This window comes from Macrosteles quadrilineatus, unplaced genomic scaffold, assembly GCF_028750875.1.
Source record: "Macrosteles quadrilineatus isolate MER2022 unplaced genomic scaffold, UCM_ALF_1.0 Scaffold_1__1_contigs__length_201487025, whole genome shotgun sequence".
In the NCBI taxonomy this organism is placed as follows: Eukaryota; Metazoa; Arthropoda; class Insecta; order Hemiptera; family Cicadellidae; genus Macrosteles; species Macrosteles quadrilineatus.
The window spans coordinates 101,737,685-101,760,156 of NW_026542594.1; the positions used below are offsets into that span (position 1 = coordinate 101,737,685).

The following is a 22,472-nucleotide window of genomic DNA, read 5'->3' on the forward strand; positions in this document are numbered from 1 at the left end:
TGCGCTCACTTGCCTTCAGGTTAGCTCGTTCGCTACGCTAACTCGCCTCCAGGTTGAAGTTCGTTCGCTACGCTCACTCACCTTTTTGTTGCAAATTAGCTGTTGTCATAAATGTAAAAGAAATAATAGTGCTGCACCCTGTTGGTAATCATTGTAAATTTAATGCTATTGAATATCATAGAACAGAACGAACTTGTTTAGTTGAAACAGCTGTTAAGATTCAATAATTCCATTTCTCATAAGGTTAACATGGGAATCTCCAGAGCCACTGGGGCGGAGCTCGAAAGGATTTTTGAAATAAGAATATGCCTATATGTTAATCGGGAATGTGAGCTATCATCATGCCAAATTTCAGCCCAATCCGACCAGTATTTTTCGCGTTCACTTGTCACAAACATACATCCATACATCCATACATCCAAACTTTCTCATTTATAATATTAGTAGGATGAACTGTATTGTTCCAGAGCTGCAGCACGCATCATGTCTGCGGCAGTGCCACGAGCTGGACTGGCCGATGATCTGCCGTGTCAAGCTGGTACTGGAGGTCTCGTCAGCTGTTACAAGGTACAACAGACACAGACACTACATCATTTAAGGCTCATAAATATTTAAAGGCGGCTTAAATTGTTATTTGTGTAACTAAAGTGTATTAGTGTATTGGGAAACGCTGCACCAACTGATCGTTGATCGAAGTCGTAATAGGCTATCTTTAAGTGTGCCAACTTATTTTTAAGGGTACGTACGGTACATGTATTACGTGCCTAATAAAAGCACACCGTTTTGTGTTGTTTGGTTGGGATACTGGTATGCAGCAATGCAGCAAAAAAAAGCATGAGCAAAAATAAGTAAATGTAGCAATTTAACAACTTTCTGTACTATAATCATAGTGCAAAAGAAGCGCACTTTGTCAGGCAACTGTAGGAAAAAAAGGTTTATTGTAAGAAAATTATTAATTTGGGAGTCTTTGTTATGCTTAAAATAATCACAGTTTATGGAATGCTCATTTTTTATCAATAAACCATCATACAATTCAAATAAAAGAAAAATAATTTAATGCCATTGGGAGCCACACATGCTAATAATTATTACTAGAAATCACAATAATTTTGCAATACCAGCTCATCATAACCTGGAATTATTATTTAAAAAGAAGTCCAATAATGCTGGCACAATATTTTTCCAAATTTAGTTAATGTTAAAGAATGTATTAAAGGAAACCCTGCAATAGAATAGACCACATGCATATCTGACGACACCATATCTGTTAGGCCTAAATTAACTTAGGTAGGCCTACTATGTTTTATCTGGTAGGCCTACAATTGTGTCTGTACCTAAGAAAGTATTAATTAGTGAAATTAATCTGTATGCGTTGTATATAGTGTGTTTGAAAAGTCCCGGAACAATGTAATATATTTTTTACCGTTTTAGATAAAGTAATAAAACTTGGTATATCAATAATAAACATGAATTGCTACTCTTTCAAGCTATTTATTACTTTTTTACCTTTTAAGGGGGATGGCCGGATGGCCCACGAGGAGTAAGACAAAATTCTATTATAGCAGCATAGGTCACGTTTGGTATCAAATTAAAGGTCTCATTTAGTACAACACATTGCCGCAAACCCAAACTCAAACGGACAACCGAGTCAAAAATGGCAGCCGTTCAAATATTTCTTGAATCTGTCATTTTGAATCTTTTGAACGGCTGCCATTTTTTACCCAGCTGTTATTTTGAGCTCAAATTTGCGGAATTGTATTCTACTAATAAAGACCTTTATTGTGATGTGCATATCCTATGCTTACGTTAATGATTTTCTTCCGACTTCTAGCGGGCGCCCCACAGCATTGCAAATTTAAGGAATCTTTGAACGGCTGTCATTTTTTAATCCATTGTCCGTTTGGGTTTGTGGCATTATGTTTTACTAACAGACACCTTGAATTTGATACCAAACTCGACCTATGCTGCTGTTTAAGAATTTCGCCTGACTCCTCCTTGGCGGCATCCCTTAATTGGTAAAAAAGTAATAATAGCTTAAAATAGTAGAATTTAAGGCTATAACTGATTTACCAAGTTCCATTTCTTTACTCATAAGAGTATAAAATAAATTAAACCGTTCCGGGACTTTTCAATCACACTGTATTGTGTATTTAGCTGATTAGGCGCAAAACCTTAAGGGTTACTCCAATTCTGATGGGTTTCCACAAATTATAAATTTAATAAAAATTAGAATGATGCCAGGGGTTTTTTACAACAGTGTCTTCTTTCCAGGTAACACTTTTTCTCATAGTCTGAGTGGGCTCCCGACCACTGAAACTAATTGTAAAAAAACTACACCAGGGATTGAACACCTGGGATAGACTGATGCTCATCAATGACTTTGTTTATTTCCATTCATTTAATTTTTATATTGTCTTTGACTTTTGCTCGGAAAAATTCACCATCTCAACAGTGGTGGCGATATTGGGCCCCTAGGGGGGGGGGCTGCAAGCCTTGACCTGGATTTCCGGGAAATTTTAACAGGCCCGTTACAGTTTGACGGGCTTCGCCCGAATGATAATTTTGACACTCATAACAATATTTATTTGAGAATTACCTTAAGTTTTTTTTACAAAAATTTGTTAAAACCGCAGTAAGCGCTAGGACAAGTAGTTTACAACATAAACTGGCACCACACTTGACCCCTTGAACGATCGATAGAAATTGCATACAGTACTAACCTAAGTAAATGAATTGTCATACTGTATCAGTCATGTGGGTTGTATCAACTGACCTCGTGGACTGCGTGAAGGCGCTATAATAGGGCCGTATTTAGATCCGATGTGGCCTCTGGCGGATCACACCAGAGATCCTTCTATGCTGATTCAAATAAATGAACTTGACTATTTTTTACGATCAAATCGGCTAATAATCCTAGGAGATTAGGACACTAGCTAATAAATAATTCCATTCTTTCATTGATACTATTAATTAGGAGGCTACACTTAAGATTTGTTTACTTCGAGTCATGTAAAAAATGTTACTTACCTACTTTTGAGCCAAGCAAGAGTGCAGGTTTATGCGGAAATACCTGTGAAAATGTTTTTAAAGATTATTGGGATAGGGGGGCCCGCGACCTCTTATCACGGCCACTGAATCTCAAGAAACTTCTCAATAATTTAGTGATAGCTGTGTAGACAACTGAACTGTACACAACAGCTAATGGCCTTTATCTAGACCTACACCAAGGAGAAGTGTTCCATGACTGTAGATTATGTACCTATATGTTCCAGGAGCAGCAGTTCCTGTGGCCACAACAGTACAGAGTGTGTGGAGGGATGTGGCAGAAGAGTAGGACCAATCAAAGCCAAGCTGCTCACAGCTAACGGCCTCGCACCTGGACCAACTATTGAGGTGATGGAATCATGGATAATAATTTAGGATTGATATTAGTCATGCTATGTATAATGTCACCTAAAAAAATAACACTATCCCAGCCCACATTGCTTCTTTTTATTTATTTATTTCATACGGAAACACCATCATACAATAAGTGAATCTTATATGAATTAGTCCAAAAGAGTCTTTAAGTAATTATTTAGGAAATTGTTTCAACAAACAGGCAATGTAGTTTATAATATCATGTTAAGTGTTATCATCACTTACATGTATTCATTTTTTTTTATTTTTTTTTTTTTTTAGAAAACAAAACTTTATTTATACATTTCAAACAATTCAACATATGACTATGATTTTCAATCAAATATAAATGTTTAAAAAATAAAATGAAAGCTCAATAGAGCAATGGGGGAATTGCGGCACCATCTTCAAATTGAATACTACGAATTTTTCGTCTAGTTCCCCGTAGCCTAAGCGAAACCGCTCGAATGATGGAAAGCTGGCTTTGGATCCTCAACCATCCGATAATTTGGGAGTATGGTTTTCTCCATTTTAAAGCCAGGGCTTCGCTTGTTCTCCTCTGAAACGCTTCATATTCTTTGTGGGGGACTCCTTCCGTGGAACATATTAATGGTGTGAAGCTTCCTCTGATGTCTTCGGCTGCTTTGTCATATTTATTGTGTTTCTGAACAGCATGGTTTCGAGATATTGTTCCCCATTCTTGGTTGGCGTAAGAGGGAGCGTCAGCATTAACAATGCGATTATCAAAAAACGCTACTCTCTCAGCCTCCCAAATACCATTAACTTTAAAATCAGCTTTTAAAGCAGGCACATTGTTTGCAGGGTCAGCTTCTCTCATAATAGGCTCGACTTCAACCCCTTTCCAGGCCATATTTGCTATCGCAGCACAGTGGTCTCGATGTTGATCATGCCCATGTTTGATCAATCCTCCTTTTTTACAATTTAAAGCATGGGTAAGATTCATAGGTTGATCACAACCATCACATCGTACTGGTAAATTTCTTAGTGTGCGGCCATAGCGAATTGACAAAGCATCTCTGAATTGATCCGGGGACAAATCCGTATGATCAGATGCACATGGTGTCACAGTTAACCATTGGCTAGTATTCCCTGCTACAATTCTAATTATTGGCTTCTTTTGAGTTTCAGGAAGTAATTCCATAATTCGTTCATTATTTGCTTTAGCCAACGTGTCTTTTTCTAGTTTTCTCTTCTTTTTTACATCTTGTAGTGTTGATACATGATCATTAATCTTTAATGGTTGTCCATTTTTAATGGCTAATATTAATTTTTCTGTGCATTGTTTTGATGTTTTAAATGAAATACCATCGTTCTTTGTCGGGTCCTGAATATTTAAGCCTCCAAAACGAGTAGGGAGAGAGAACAAGTCATGTTCAAGTTCAGAAATCTCTTGTTCGAAAAGGTTGGGAGTGAAATGGCGATGTATGGCAGTTTTTAAGTCTTCGTATTCTTCACTAAATCCCTCTGTTACTCTTTGGAGAAATGCCCATTCATTTTGTAATGACTTAGTAAAGGCAGTATACGCTGCTTGAGGACTTTTATGTGCAGCTATGCCAAATTTCTTTATACAATCAACCCATTTTTTTACCTTTTCTTTCACGAATTCCTTCTTTTCTTCTGAGCTACCAATAATACCCCCTAAAAACCTGTACGATGTTACAATTTTCACTTGTAGGTCTCTGAAAATTTCTTCTGCTTTTTCTTTATATTCAGGTTTTACTATCAATACACTTTTCTTGGGTTCTGGGTAATACCCCCATTTTGGCCCTTCAACACGTAAAGCATTAAACCATTCTCTAACTTTAAGTATTTCACCGAAACATGCAGAATCATCAGCGTACCAGTTTTGCTTCCAATTTAGGCTTTTTAGTTTTTTTACCAAAGGTAATATGCCAATTGCATACATTAGCATGCCTAAAGGGTCTCCCTGAGTGGTTCCTTCTTGACTAAGGATGATTTTATTGCTTCCTCTAAACATAATGGTTGCATAGCCTTGGTATGTATTGAATAGGAAACGAGCGCAACGAGGCCAAAGCACCCTAGCATTCCACAGAGTTAAAGGCCTGCTCAAGGCGTTGAACGCATTTGAAGCATCTACAAGTAAAATACAATTTTGGTTATTTTCATTGAATAGGTCCGTCATAGCATGTATAGCACCTTCTATTCCAGCTTTCGTTCCGGCGCAGAGTTGGTCAGATCCACATATTTCTTGAACATCGTCACCTGTTACAAAAGCCATGGTTTTTGCACATAGTCTCTGCAAAACTTATCATTGAATTACATTACTGTAATTACAAATTCCTAACGCTGAACTCAGATAAATTAATATTCAACTACCTTTCAAACTTTTACTATTGATAAAACTTCTTTTCTTTATCCAATACCCAATTCAAGTTTTCATTCATCTGGGTTAAAATGAATTATAACATTAAATGTCGAAAAATTAAATAAGAAGAAGAATGCAGCCGAACGTTGAACGTCAGCATCGGACACTGTCGTTGCCATAATGGCTGAAAGCGTCCGTTGTCTGCCGATCTTCCCTACTTTTCATAACGTACAAAAGCATAGTCAGACTTGAACGATCCCAACCCAAGTTTTAGGTTAGACTTTGTAATTAGTCCTCTCGTTCGCTACAAGTGTAAAGACTACAACGTATTTCAATTTGGTAAAACGATCTGCAATAAAAATTATTTATGTTTCCCTGGTATAATAGTTTATGTATATAAAAAAATATTTTGGGGTGGGTCATGACCCCCCTGACCCCCCCCCCTGGGACCGCCCTTGCCTGGTTTAAGACACATCTGATGTTGCTAAAGCAATATCTTTAAGACAGCTGAGTTTTATTTTCTTTACCAAGGAAATCATTTTGATTGTAAACTTATACTGAATGAAAGAAAGTTGATACCAAACACAAAACTCTTAAACAATAACTTAAACTTAGATTAAATCAGTTAATAAAATAACTTCAACTAATCCACAGATTTCACGACATCTGCTCTTAGTAAAAAAGCCACACAAGTTAATATCACTCAATTCTACACACATTGTTAAGAGACACAAATTTCCTTCAGGTAAAAAAATTTTGCATTTTGTTTCATTTCAATGTTATAATAACATTAATACATAGTAAAATACCTAATTCAAGCAAACCCCCTAATTGCAGGGCTGCTGAAACAATCAGAGAGTAATATCTTCCGAATACAGATTGGAGACGCATAAGGGTGGTTTTAACGTATTGTGTCTGCTTTTAATGTAAAAATATTTGGCTATGCTTTTTAGAGGTCCTTTACTTATGGGAAACAATGTAATACAGCTGTAGTCCACTTATTTGCAGGTTTAATTTTTTTCTTTGAAGAGTCTTCTTTACATGTCGATGTCCAAGGAGCTTATGGCATCATTTGTTGTTGCCACTTCCCGTAAAATTACGTCCTTAGGATGCATCACATTTTGGAGATTGAACCTACATGAGAATTCTTTTGTATTTGTATTTAAGATGGGAATGATATCATGGGGTCCAAATTCAAAGTAAACTCGAAAAAGTTCTTCGCTTTTGATATAGACTTGCCATTTTGCACATACGCATCAAAGGCACATACATTGTTGTACCGTCTTTTACTCTATGGTTTCTAAAATGGCATCATATACAAAGATAAGTGACCCCATCACATTTATACTAGCCATTAAAATATATCTGGTTCCTGTCGGTCATCCTGTACAGTACTTGATTGTCTGCAAGGTCAAAAAACTCGTGAAGTTGGATAGTTGTAGCATGAATACATGTTTTGCAAACACATCCTTAACATTATTATTACAGCTACAATTAATCGTAATGGTGATTTGAAGCATCGTACCATGATAAGACTGACTATGTTCAGGTATGTGAGAAGGACATCCTGGTAGTGGACGTGGTGAACCGTGCACCAGGGGCAGCAGTGTCAGTCCACTGGCGCGGCCAGGCCCAGCGAGAGACCCCGTACATGGACGGAGCCCCCATGGTGACCCAGTGTCCCGTCAACACATTCACGACCTTCCAGTACAAGTTCAGGGCTACCAACCCTGGCACACATGTCTGGCAAGTACATACAGGTTGGTATCTATCTTTGAGGGTTTGTTCAGCATTGTCTATAGAGAGTTGCAGCAAATAAACACATTATAAATTGTAAATAACTGAACAGTGACAATTGGTGGTGTAATTTTGTTAGGTAATCATATTGGGTAAACACATTTAGCGACACCTCAAAAATTTATTTTGTGACATCAAATAAGGATTTTATTTTTGTATACATTAAAATTCAAGAATATATAGGATCCTTTTTTTTTAATTGTATGGAAGGTTTCATTTTTAGTACCGTAAAAAAAAAAACAAAAAAAAACTAAGCAACAGTAAAATTTATTTTTAGAGTCATACAGGGTAAATTAAACTTTCTAAATCAGATCACTTAGTGTACATTCATGTCTTTAGACTATTAAAGTTAAATAAACAAATATTCCAAATTGAATTAATTTCGATGCATTGGGTTTTCTTTCCTTACAGGTAACCCAGAGCTGGACAGCTTATTTGGAGCCCTGATAGTCCGTCAATCACCTAAGAAAGAACCTCATCATGACCTTTATGATGAAGATGATCATTTTGTTCTTATTAGCACTTCTCCTTCTATTGATAACTTGGGCTCTGGAGCCCTTCTTATCAACGGGAAACCATTTGGCCAGGTTAGTGACTTAATTTGTTGTCCAATTTACCAATCAATAATTTTAATGATTGGTCTTATATACCTAATCAAATTGTGCATATTTAAGAATTTAAGATGAGTGTAGGGAGTGAGATGCCTTTGGCCCCTCTGTTACTGACAAACTGGTTGATATTATTTCCAGATTCATTTATTAATTAATAGCAAAGTTTTCAGGTGGTTAAAGAACCTTCCTTGCAATCCAAAAGTTGTTAGTTTAAACCTGAGAAAAGCATACAGTATTTTGATGGTTCCAAATTGTACCCAGATAAGCCCACTTAAGTAATAAAGCAGATAATATTGGTCCTTTTCTGTTTCTCAGACATCCAATGCTTCCCACGTATTGAATAGGAAAACCTAATCTATGACTTGGAGGTATCTTCTCAGGTGTCTTTGCAGTATACACTCAATTTGTTTAGATTTTAAATCAATCTGGACCATTTAGAAAGGTTGTACATTTAGACTTAATTATCTACAAATTCTGCATGGCAATTCCATCTATTTATGAGTCATACACAATTTATCTCACATGAAAATTTGTACTTGATATAAATGCACATTTCAACCAGAAAACGTTCTCAAAAGATAAGACAACGGTGTGTTTTCTGTATCACCAGGAGGGCGAGGCTCAGTTGAATGTGACGTCATACAAGAGACACAGACTACGGCTGATGTATGCTGTAGCATCTATTAGTTGTCCTGTAACTGTGGCAATAGACAGACACTCACTGTTGGTCATAGCACTGGACGGTCACCCCATCAGACCTGTGGAGGCTCTCAGTGTAGTCATGGCTCCTGGTGAGTGTGAGGCAAACTAACAATCAATTGCAAGTGGTTTTTTATGAAATTTACTCCATTGGTTAATCCAAGGCACCACTAAAAACAAGGCCGTAATGCTCGTCCAGCATGACGTCATGATAGAAGACGGCAATGACGTAATTTTGCCGTTTGTGATCAGCTGCTTGTTTTAATCTTTCATTGGAAAATAAATAAATAAGTACTTATACATCATATAGCCGTCTTCTATTGAGACGTCATGCTTGGCGAGCATTACGGCCTGTTTTTTTAGTGTGGCCTTGGTTAATCTGTCTTTTAGCGAACTTCCCTATTTGACACTAGAATAGATACGGTAGTTTTTATATTTCCTCAACTCTAAAAAATCTATTGCGAGTTGCGACTGTTATTACCAAAGTTTACAGGAGCAAGCGGCTATATAATTTCTTCAATTTTTGATTGCAAGCCTGAAACCTCTCTATGAATTTAAGTTTCCAAGTAAAACTCAATATTCCTTTGTTCTGATATTTTATTTATCCAATTTCTAATTTAATTGTTTTTATGGACTCACCAGGAGAGAGAGTAGATGCTGTACTAACAGCTGATCAAGACCTTGGTGACTATCAGCTGAAGGTGACCACAACAGCTGAATGTACCACCAAGCTGCAAGGATTAGCCCTAGTCAGCTACCAAACTCACCAGAGCGCTCAGTCACCTCTCACGAGGCTCCCCCAACACCAACCTAACCTGGTCAAGGTAGGTCCCAAATACCACCAGTGTTTACTATTATAACTAACTAATAGACATGCGACATAAACAATGTCATTAATTTCAGTATTATTTGCATGAATCAACAAAACACATAAGAATAAAGTGAATGAAATTTGTGATTTTCAACTAAATTTGTATCAGCATAAGTTCTAAATTAATATTTTAAATTGAAAAAACCCGGCCTGACTAAAATAAGTTTTCATTTTAAGTTTATACAGGGTGGGACAGGGAAATATCCCTACTTTTAAGATGGCACTGTGAGTAATGGGGGTGTGCTGGAGGAATGGGGTTAGGCTCAAATGAAGCTTTTGTTTTGGGAATTTCTAAGAATATCACTAGTAGTAGACATGGCTTGTTCAAGTGAGCAATGTGCTTTTGCACTCGAGATGTTTTTTTTTTCAAAAATCAGTCTATTGTTGCTGTGCAGCTAGCGTTGGCTGCGAACTTGTTATCGGGTGGCCAGCCGCAAAGCTGTTACAATTTGGCGTGGGTGAAGTACTTCCGTGTATGTGGTGGTGTGTTGCAAAGGATATTTGGAGCTCAAAGAACCGTCCGGACTCCTGAAAACATTGACCTTGTCAGAAGATCGATTTTGCAGTCTCCTCAAAGTTCTGCTTGTAACCATGCATCTGCGCTGGCGTTGTCTAATAGTACTGTGCCTCGTATTGAGGACCTACACCTCCATCTATACAAGAGGGTAGTTGCTCAAGAACTCACACAACGGGACTGGCAACAACGAATGCAGGCATGTGAAATCTTAATTGCGGGACTGCCTCATGCTGCTCGGGTTTTGTTTAGTGACAAGGCACACTTCCATATTTCTGAGCGGTAAATAAGCAGAATGTGCTCTATTTGAGTGATGCTAAGCCTAGGATAGTTCAAGGGAAGACCCTAAATGCCTTGAAGGATGCAATTCACCTTGAGTTTTGCCACATTACACAACCAATGCTTCACAGAGTTATGATAAACTTCAGAACCAAAATACAGCAGTGCATTTACGATTAGGGACACCACTTGCAGGATATGCTGTTTAAAACCAATTAAAGTTATATTAAAATAAACTCCAAGATGTAACCTTTTAATCTCAATATAAAGTTTGGTTCTAAAATTTTTGGTTGTCTTTTAATGTACCTTCAAAATTAGGGATACTTTCCTGCCCCACCCTGTACACTATTGCAACAAATAGTAAATGCCTAATATCTTATTCAACGTAAGAAAATTATTTCTTCATTTAGAGGGTACAATCTTCATGACTGAGCTACTTATTGTTATACATTAATTATCATTGTTAGAACCATGTTAAAACTGCAACTAGTCCAGGCTTCAGCTTCATTATGAACACAGGCTGGATGCTGTATTTCAAGGAATTAATAACTCATATTGATTCTACTAGCATATATATTGTTTATTCACAATGTTTTACAAATATTTATAAAGTAGTGCAATATGGAGGCTGGTACACGAGGCGAAGAATTAACTGAGATTTGTGGAGCCACGACAGTAAGTAAGTAAGTACAATATGGAAGTACATAGTTATGGATAAAGTTCAAGAACAATAATACTATTTTATACCTGTAAATATGTAAAGTACCTACAATAACAGTCTTTGTTAAGTTGATAACTTGTATCTTCTCTTTCTACAGGGTCTGAGCACAGTAGGGAATGGAGACTGCAGCACAAGTGATTCTCAGTTCTTGTGTCTCTCCAAGATACAATCCCTGACTAAACTCCCCCCAGAACTCACCCCCGAGAGATTACCCTTCACGCTCTTCTTGCCCTTCGACTTTGTCAAGCCTCCTCCTCAGTACAGTGTCTTTGATGGTATGTTTAGTGAAAAAAGCATTAACCCAGTCAGCATAAAAATTGTTGGAAAAGAAAATAAATTGTTTCAAAATTGTTTCAAAATTGTTTCGAAATTGTTTTAAAATTGTTTTAAAATTGACAAATTTGGAATTTTGTCTATATTAAAATGAGTTTAAAATTGTTATAAAATATTTTTGAAGTTGTTTTAAAACAATTTTGAAATTGTTTTAAAATTGTTGTATAACAATTTTAAAGTTGTTGTATAACAATTTTGAAGTTGTTTGGAAATTGTTTTAAAATAGACAAATTTGAAACTTTGTTAGGGTTAATTTCTATTTGAGTTCATAAATAGCAACTGATTAAATATAACATTAATTGATTAGTTTACTATCAAAAACAATGGTGAATAAATAAAAACAAATAAGTATACTGAAATTCTTCTATTTGAAGTAAACAAATTAAAAAAAGTAGAGAAATAATAAAAACAAAGTCTACTACATTCTGGATTAAAAAAGTAGAAATGGATGCATGGATATAAAAATAAAATATTCATGGACAAACTTTAAGTTCTCTACCAGTCAGCACAGAATAAATTATTATCTTTTCAATTGCAAAGTTAACATTCATATATAGCAATCATTAGTTTGCCTAGGCCTAGACCTAATTATTTAGGAGGGCTTGTATACACTAAGTAACAAACAATGAGGTTATAATAGCAGCAAATTATCATCATTCTAGTTTATAAGATTTAGATTGCTTAAAGCATACAACACAATAAATAAATATGGGGAACAAAAAATATTGAAACCCAAACAGCCAACAATAAAAGACAAAGATACATGAAATGCAAGGACATGATTTTTTGAGACCAAGTAGGCCTGAGTTATGATAAAAAATTAATGCAAACAACAATGCTCGTGGTTTTGTCAATTGAAAGATAAAATGTCCATAAAAAAGGATTTAACTTATAAAATAACACTGTATATTAATTCGAAGTTTAATATGAAACCGTAAACAGTTTTGAAGGGAGTAGGCAACGGCCAGCGGCAAATTGAATCTTAAAGATGAAAGTACAAGTAAGAAATTAAATTTAACAGCTAATATAAAACTATTATTCCCATGATCAAAAAGGTTTGGGATCTAATGATAATTACCCTAGTAATAAATAAATAAGTTGTCAAGGAATGACAGTGATACAACTTTGATGAGCTTTGCTACTGAGTCATAAGTTTTTTGAAGTACTTGACTTGATGTGATTGTCGAGATAAAATATTTATGGCTTTGAGACTGCTAATGTGGTTCCTATTTCATAATTACTCTATAGTAATAAATGATGAAAATGTAAGCAAACATTTGATCAAAAACCTTTTATGTTCTTCTAACAAATTTTTATGTCATACTTAAAATGGCCCACACAATTATTTAAGGACAATTACCACTAAAAACTACCCATATTTACTAAAAACAGTACATTTCAGAAAAAAAATAAGTTCATTCCCAGATTTCCCAGTTCGTAGACACTCTGACAATACATTATTTACACATCATTTAAGCGTCGGCGGCTTCATGATCATCATCTTCCTGTTCTTCAGGTGCTCTTTGACACCCTGCCCTAAAATTATAACACACAGATTAATATTATATTTCGTTACTAGGGACCCCTGAATGTTTACAGCTGTTACATTAAGCAAATGGCATTATAGCAAAAGCTAGTCTAGAATGTTGACGTCGGCTGCTTGACTTAAAAAAATGAAAACTTAATTTCTAAAAAACTGAAACCCTAACCTGAAATTGTGCCTTTCACATTCCCTAGTTCTCAGAATTATCTTTCTTTCGACACCAAAATAGTGATAATCCATCAAGTGGTAGATTCAGAATCGTGAAATAAAAAAACCCTGTCAAGTATTAATGATTGTTGCAGTATTTGTCTGAGATAAAGAAAATCACCTGAGCTTTAGTATAACAATATACTATCAAAACTGAAGCATCCGGAATGAAGAGAGAAAGCTAGTAGCATATTGTTTTGTTAGCCTATGTTTTTATTAACCTCACTAAGTGAATTTTGTAATACAAATTATCACACTATACATACCCTTTCTAAGTCTTTGATTTTAATTGTGTCTGTGGCAGCCATGAAGCAACTGATTTCTCTATCTTGCTTTGTTCAATGTTGGCCCATCTCTTCTTCGTCATTTCTTCAAAAAACAAAATGCATTTAATAGAACATTGCAAAAAAAGATTTCTGCAATTTTTGTTGGGTTAACATTTATCAATAATTATATAATAAATGAATAGCCTAACATGTATGTTTGCGCTTAATATTTTGTTATAATTTATAAGTCTACAAATATTTTAAAATAGCCACTTTGTTCTAAATTTTATAAGGATTAGGCCTACAAAAATATAATAATATAAGGAAGTAAATTTGAAAATAAATAAGTTATGGGTGAAAAACAGATTTCGTTCATTAAGCGTTAGCTAAGAATGCATAGCCTAACCATAGCTAGGAATCTGGCCGATAATTTACATCAATATCCACTACCTACTTCTTCAGGATCATCAACCAGCCCTTCAAAATCACTTAAATCTTCTTATAATCGACCACGTATTTTTTATTTTTAACACTAAAACAATGGAAACGTTTAATAAAACACATCAGTCAGCGGTGGTTAACCAAGTTGTTTACAAATACGCACGTCAGCTGTCTGCTAAAATATTTTTGGAACTAAAATGAAAAGCGTCTAGAAACATACATCAGGAGAAAGCTTAGAATCTCCCGAAAACGATACCAATCTTGATCCAGTTAAATCTGATTAAGTCAGTCCCAGAGCCTTCGCCATAAACGATGTTTGTGTGTCGCAAAAGCGACGCTTAACACCACGGCGGATGTGTTGTGCATCGATTACGCGATGCTTAACACTCGGAGGGCTAAATTATGAGTTAACCAAGTTTCAAGATCTAGTAAGTTAACCCTCCGAGTGTCACGCGTCATAAAAACGACGCACAACACACTTTGTGTAGGGTCACGCGTCGCTTTTAAGACGCACAAACATCGTTTACGGCGAAGGCTCTATGACTGACTGAATCGGATTGAACTGGATCGAGTTAGGTATCGTTCTTTCCGTAATATTCTAAGCTTTCTGCAGAGGTCTGTCTCTAAGCGCTATTCATTTTAGTTCCGAAAATATTGTAGCAGACAGCTGACGTGCGTGTATTTGTAAACAGCTAGGTTCCCCCGGACCGATGACTGATGTGTTTTATTACGTTTATCATTGTTTTAGTGTTAAAAATCAAAAGTAGTGATATACGTGGTGCATTATAAGAAGATTTAAGTGGTTTTGAAGTGCTGGTTGATGATCCTGAAGAAGTAGGTAGTGATATTGATGTAAATTATCAGCCAGATTCCTAGCTATGGTTAGGCTATGCATTCTTAGCTAAACGCTATGTACTGAAATCTGTTTTTCGCTCATAACTTATTTATTTGATAACTTACCTCGCTATATGATTATATATTTGTAATCCTCATTAAATTTAGAACAAAGTGGCTATTTTCAAATATTTATAGGCCTATAATTTATACAATTTCATTGAGCGCGAACTTATTTTTTTTTTGAAAATTTTCGAAATTATTTTTTTTTTTACCTAAAAATTTTTTTTTTGAAAAAATGTTCCTTATGTTTTATATATAATATTGAAGCCCATGATTTTCCAAACAAAATGGTATATAGAACATTAGAATTAACATTGTTTTAAGCTTCTCAGATCCGTTTTAATAAAACCTTGCAAAGGGGCCAAAAATAGGTGGACATTAAGGCCTAAACTATGGACACTCGGAGGGTTAACATATTTGTAAACTTAACCCTCTAATTGTCCATTAGAAAACCCTGAAATGTCACGCGATTTTTTGCAATTTGGCAGTGTTTTATATAAAATGCTATGAAAAATTACAACGATGACTTGGTGGTATAAAAGTATAGCCTATATTTTCTTAAAGTAGATAAAATAAGCTTACTTTTGATATAAAATTTGTTGGCCTAAATGTCTGGTATAAATAGTTTGGTTTGGGTTGAAATCCAGAAAATATATATAGGCTACAAAAAAAATTTTAGGTAACGAGATTCGTACAATACATTTAGTCATCAGTAATCAAACATCTAAAATATACATTTTGTTCAAAATTTAATTAGGAAAAATAAAATATATACTTTTATGGGGTTTGTATTGAAAATTGTAAGGATATGTGGAAAAAACTAAAAGAATGTACCCGTGAATGTTTATGTGTTGCAAAAGCGACGCTTAACACCACGGCGGATGTGTTGTGCATCGATTACGCGATGCTTAACACTCGGAGGGCTAAATTATGAGTTAACCAAGTTTCAAGATCTAGTAAGTTAACATATTTGTAAACTTAACTTAGAGTTGAAAAACCCCTGCAGCCCTTAACACAACAAGTTTAAAAATAGGCTAACTTAACTTAAATCAATCCCTAGCTGATGTAACTTAGCTAGGCCTAAGCCTAAATACCTAGTCATATTACTTTTAAGCAGTTACCGCATCAGGCGACAGGCCCTACAATGTCATTTTCTATTTGAGTTGGGGACGCTAAGTGAGTAATTCAATTCAATTATGAGTTTATAAACTTAATGTTAGATGCCTTGTGTAAGTTAGGTCTAAGTTATTTTAGTTTTGGTTACTATAAATCCAACTGTATCATTGAGCAACGACCATTTACTAAAAACCCAACGGTAACTTAAGTTACAGTTTCAGTAACATAGCCTGTTATATTTATGAGAAACAAAAGGAAATTCATTAGAGTTTGCTCACATAGGCTAGGCCAATTAATTCTAGAGATGGGCCATAATCATGTTACCTACCAAATACCTATCAAAGTTATTGGTTAACTTAGACCAGGAACTATTGGAGTACCTCTATTTCATTTTAGGTTAGGCCTATAAGTTATGTTAGTTTAGAATAACTGAATCACCACTGACTGAAAAGGTCTAAGTAAGTTATAACTCACCTTTGTTTGCTGCTTAAGAAGCTATGTAGGATAAAAACAGTAAACTTAATGCACCTAGTAACTTTTCTAACATAAACAAAATGCCGTGATGCCCGTCTGCCCGTGATCATGACAAAATCAAATCAACAGACTGGAGACTGCTGTAGTCAGTGAACTGCGAAACTCTGATAGAGTCTATAAGTAGATGATACTTGTAAGAATGTTAAACCTCATCCAGTATACTTATACAATTACAAATAATAAATAATTTCTTTTCACGACTGTTAACCTGTTGTTATTAACCATTAAACCTATACAGGTCCCGCAATTGATGGTCTAGGTCTAACTTGAGTTTGGCAGTCTGCCCCTCCTCCATGACTCTTTCACTTGATTTTACCACTATCGTACTGTACTTTAATCAAAATCGCGGGGAACTGTAGTTGCTGACGCATTGGCCACATACAATGAATACACAAACTAGTTTGTGTATTCATTGCCACATACACACAGCACAACACACTGACTATTATCCTACAAGTATAAGTGTCCCATAAGGAAAAATAGAAAAAATGCGCGAAAGATTTAAAATTTGGGCGAAAAAAGACAAAAATCATTATAGGCTAAATCTTTTTACAAAACAGACATTTCAAGATTATGGATGGCCATTGTAATTTTTGTAACTTATATTACTGAAAGGAAAGCCGCTTTCATAAATATAATATCCAGAACAATTTTAAGATTGTTGTAAACTTATATCAATACAATTGTGATACGTGTTTTCGAAACATTATTAAAATTGTTTCAAAACCATTTTAAAACTGTTGCAAACTTATATCAAAACAATTTTGATATGTGTTTTCGAAATAGTATTAAAATTGTTTCCAAACAATTTTAAAACTGTTGCAAACTTATATCAAAACAATTTTGATATGTGTTTTCGAAATAGTATTAAAATTGTTTCCAAACAATTTTAAAACTGTTGCAAACTTATATCAAAACAATTTTGATATGTGTTTTCGAAATAGTATTAAAATTGTTTTAAAACAATTTTAAAATTGTTGCACACTCATATCAAAACAATTTTAATATAGTTACTAACCATCTATATTAAAACAATCTTGAAATTGTTTAAAACTTATATTAAAATTGTTTTATATCAAAACTTATTTTGAAATTGTTGCAAACTCTTTTAAAATTGTTGTACAACAATTTTTTTGGCTTTTCAACAATTTTTATGCTGACTGGGAAGCTATGGAAATAAGTTCTTTAATACCTCTGAAATTTCTACTTTTAATAAATGAACATTTTCCAAATTTACTTTACGAGACAACTTGGCATTAAATTTAACTCTGATCTAAAAGAGTGAATAATGGATAATTCTCTCTGTTGTTCTAACGTTCTGTTTTCAAAGTGTGTTCATAACAGAGTGTCCATTTGCAAAACAGCATACTTGGGAATAACGAATAGAAATTCTATCGAATAGCACTATTCATTAGTTTTTTTTGGCTAACTTCTATTTTATTAGTTTGTTTTTAAATTAACTAACTAATAACTTCTATCAGTTACTTTTTACGGGACTAACTAATAACTTCTAACTAGTTAGAATTTTCAACTAACTTTCCCAATTATGCGGAAGCATCTCAAATACTGGTTATTTACATCGATGTATATAACTCTACTTATTATTATTATCGTTATTGTTATTATTATTATCGATTTATTATACATCGATGGTTATTTATTTCACGTGATCAGTGAGGGTTGCGTGCGGCCGTGAGAGGTCAGTGCCCTTGTAGACAAACATCGCGGGGGGTGGGGAAAGAGAAAGTCAAAGTCCAGTTGCTTTGGAATGCAGTGGGCCTGTGGAAGGGTAGTGACGGCCATTATCAACACCCCAAGCACTGATGGGTGGGAAGGGGAAATGTTTGTTTGGTGATTGATATATCATCTCAAGTGTCAAAACATTGTCTTTAGTTGATGTTAATTATCTGACAAGTTTTATGTCATTTGTTTATGTTGTAGTAATGTAAAATGTGACAATGTTTGATTAAAACACAAGTACCAGGGGACCGATCTTGCTCGAGGTGTTTGATTTGTTCAAGAGGTAAAAAATAGAGCTTATAAGCCTACAAATATTTTCAGTCTTACTACGATTAATAAGGTAGTAAAGTCAATTCGTTTTTGTTAGACATCCACTTATCCTCAATTTAGTCTACAAAACTTTTTAATTTGGACGATCAATCTATAAAATGTCCACAATAAGCTTCAATCAATATAAAACTCATGATACATAACATCTGTTATCTGACGACCGTTATTGCATTAAGTCACTGGGATCGTGGAACGTTGCAACTATAATTACGGTATGGTGTAATAACGCATCAATTCGTGCGGTGCATCGTCGAAAAATACAAATCTCCTTGGCCTTTCCTTTAGATTTTTAGTTCAATGTCAGTGTATGAGTGAAAATTTAAAAACGTACGTTTTCATGTCCCTGGCCTTTTACTTCGTAGATACTGGATTTGTAGTTTATTATTATGTGTTTTAATATTTTTTGGGACGGGGGCAACATGTTACACACATTTATTTGGTTTTAAATAGGTTTTAAGTATTTTTTTCGTATTTTTAAAGTCTCGAAATTCACGACCATGACGTGTCCCTAGGGTACATTTTCCAACTTTCACGCTGTTTTTAGACTAATTATTCATGCCAAAATATGTAAAGCCATATTTTTATGTCATCAATGGTTATTAAACTTACAAAAAAGGAGCATATTATAATTTTATTGTCATTAAAAACTGACTACCATGACAAAATAAGTCTGTCCCTCGATTTGGCGTCACGACCATTTGGGAAAAATTTTCAACTTTGGAGCACGACAGTGGCAAGCCTGGCGTCGATGGAGTCAGTTGGTTTTAGAGACTAGTTCGGGGTGTACGTCAGGATTGTAGTGCCGGTCGTTTCGAGTTGAAAGGAGGAATTACAAGATTAATAAAGGAAAGATTGTGTTTTTTGTAATTTTGGTGTGTCCATGACCGTACGTAGTCATTCGATCAAGTAGACATGGTGTTAATTTTTGTTTATAAGATATTTCAATTGCTAGATTAACCTAGAAGTCCACTTTGTATCCTCGAACATGAGGTGCAGGGCTACCGCCAGAACAGAGCCAAATAACTCGTAATTTCACGACCAAAGTTTCACGACCATCGTGGGTTTTTTCACGACCAATCCAGCCTTATGGATTATAGTGTGTTTGGTCGTGACAATAACTTTAATATAATTGTAAATTGAACAGTTTAGTGCAATTGAAACACATATTTTTATTATAACTAACAGGATAATTGAAGGATTGTTTGGAAAGATTTAGATTATTCCAGACAATTCACGACCGTACCGCTTGTCCCTGACCATCACGTTTATGATTTCTATCATAAAAATTTCAAAAATTAAAATATCGTAATATTTCTATGTTTTATACACAAAAGAATCACACCTCTATACAAACATAACGATTTTTCGGGTCTCAGGTAAGTTTTTTCGAAGTTATACAAACTTAAAAAGATTTTATTGGTTTTTTTCAATTTTTTGAGCTTTTTATTTTTTTCTAGAAAGACCATATATACCAAAAGCTCAGTGACCTTTTTATAGTATAATGGTCATAAAAGTAAATTAGATTATAGCAAAACATAGTAATAAAAATAATATTAACTATTTTTAATATTCATTTAAACGTCTGTTATGGTCGTGACAGGATTTTGTGTTTTTCCACTAAAGATGCTCTTTTAAAAAGAAACTACCAAAGATATTCTGTTACCATGGACATTTTATGAAACTTCAAATGTTAATGAAATACAAAAAAAAATATAAAAGTTTTGAAAAAAGGGGAAAAAAATTTGCAAAGTGCTTTTCCTGAAAACGTATGTTTTTAAATTTTCACTCGTATATTGTTTTGCAGTAAAACACTAAATGTTTTTGAACAGTCGTACCGGTAATTATCCCTTTGGTTGGTAAGACATCATACAATGCAAATGTATTATACAAGCAATTTTCAATAGCATTGAAATTGGAGGAAATCGTAGTAGCCGTTTTTAAAATCATATCTTGCGCAATCTTTACTCGTATTATAGTATATATTAGTAACCAAGATGTGACATTAAAAAATACTTTAAAACAACTGCCCAACGAACAACTAATTTCTACTAAAACTAACTTTATTTTCTATCAGTTAGTTTTTCAACTAACTAATAACTTCTATCAGTTACTTTTTAAACTAACTAACTTATAACTTCTATCAGTTACTTTTTACGGGACTAACTTATAACTTCTAACTAGTTAGAATTTTTGACTAACTTTCCCAACTATGCAAAACAGACAAATAACACTTTAGCTAAGATTATGTTATGAAACATAGAACAACATGGAGTAACCAATCCTACTTGACTTTATACTTGCAGACTCTCTGAGACTGCCTCGCCTCAACAATCTCACTCTCACCTTCCCTTCATCGCCTCTGCTGAGTCATGCAGCAGACCTGGAGGTTTGCAACTCCAATGCTCGTCCGTCGCCTTGTGAGGAACAAGCCATGTGTCAATGTGTCCATGTTGTAGAAGTGCCTTTACACACTCCTGTCGAACTGATGCTCATTGACCAAGGTACAATTAATTTGACATCATTGTTTCTTATCTGTTTATAGTATATCAGAATATATTTTAGTAAATCAGAAAAAAATATTGATCTATCTATGTTCAGCAGAATTTACACACTTTTTTATGGTGTTGGACTAATTTATAATAAATTAGGTATTCGAATCATTTTGTGTACAACAGTTACTTTACTGCAGAAAAAGTTTCCATCAAACAGTTTTACCATCCAAAAATGTCATGTATACAACAAATTAAAACTTGTATCTATTAGACTGATGTTAAAACTAAGTTAATTTCAAATTATGTTTAAATACTTTAAATTACAATTAAAAACAAAATATACCCCCGCCGCAGCAAACCTGCCGACTAAGCGAATTTCCATTTGTCTGAATTGATTTTCAGTTAAATATATTTTAATAACATTAGGTTTAAGGAGTACCTAGGTTTGCTGCTACAAGGAAACTAATAAAGTGTGTTTTTGAGTAAAATATTGGTAGCTTAGTACAAAATAAATAAATTTGCCAAGTTTAATCAAAATATATCCATAAACAAGCAAACTACAACATTTGACAACATTCTCCATAAGAATAACATGGGAATTTTAAATTTACAATTTTTTAAATTTTCTCCGTTACTAATAACCGAACAAAAATACTTTTATATACTAAATTATTTGTTTTTTTAAGCTCTTTAAAAAGGTCTATAGAGAAATTGGGAAATTTTGTGTTTTGAGGGTCAAAAGTGAGAAAAACCAATTTTTACCCCATAAAACCCCCCGTAAAGCCCCGTTCCCATGGTCCGATCATGCTGGTTCGCGAACTCATTCAAGTTTATCCCGCTTTACACATTTACACCAAATTTCATCAAAATCGGACAAAAATTACTCAAGTTATCGCGTTCACGGACGTATATATATATACATATATAAAAATTTGAACGAATGGTGTTTTTGGCCCCTGGGGACATCAAAATGAAAAAGTAAATCAGCCCCAGGTCTAGGTCTTACCGTGCCACCTACGGTAATAGCTACTTCCCTATAGGAAAATTCGCTAATACAAACATTAAAGAGTGTGCAACATTGTGAGAGTGACAATGTATTATCTATTTGTTATGCCCCATATTTAAATGAAGTAGCCCTGTTTTGAAGCTATAGTTCTGAAAGTGCCAGATATAGGGTACCTGCTGCCCCAGGTTAAATGACCTGAAGCGGTCCCCGCCCCTAAGGTGGAAATTCTCCTCGATTGTGGCAAAATTGTCAAAATTTCCCACAATCAAGGGACCATCATTACTGTCACCAGTAAACACAGAGAAATTGTTAATACCTTCTCTGAATCA

The 22,472-nt window shown here is 34.6% G+C and overlaps 1 protein-coding gene and 1 long non-coding RNA gene across 2 annotated transcripts in view; one reads left to right on the forward strand and one right to left on the reverse strand.

The window, feature by feature from the left end:
• The window catches only part of LOC128999947 (uncharacterized), a 43,888-nt gene that overhangs the window by 18,732 nt on the left and 2,684 nt on the right, over positions 1-22,472 (forward strand). Inside the window, exons 2-9 of the mRNA XM_054426779.1 lie at positions 468-567; positions 3,273-3,393; positions 7,296-7,506; positions 7,955-8,130; positions 8,765-8,945; positions 9,496-9,677; positions 11,336-11,513; positions 20,949-21,146. Of these exons, the coding sequence (XP_054282754.1) occupies positions 468-567; positions 3,273-3,393; positions 7,296-7,506; positions 7,955-8,130; positions 8,765-8,945; positions 9,496-9,677; positions 11,336-11,513; positions 20,949-21,146 (1,347 nt within the window). The remainder of the gene's footprint in view (positions 1-467; positions 568-3,272; positions 3,394-7,295; positions 7,507-7,954; positions 8,131-8,764; positions 8,946-9,495; positions 9,678-11,335; positions 11,514-20,948; positions 21,147-22,472) is intronic.
• On the reverse strand, positions 11,921-16,632 carry LOC129000017 (uncharacterized). The gene is made up of 3 exons (XR_008491332.1): positions 16,516-16,632; positions 13,588-13,690; positions 11,921-13,107 (listed from the first exon to the last, which is right to left on the reverse strand). It is a non-coding gene; the product is annotated as an uncharacterized LOC129000017 (long non-coding RNA).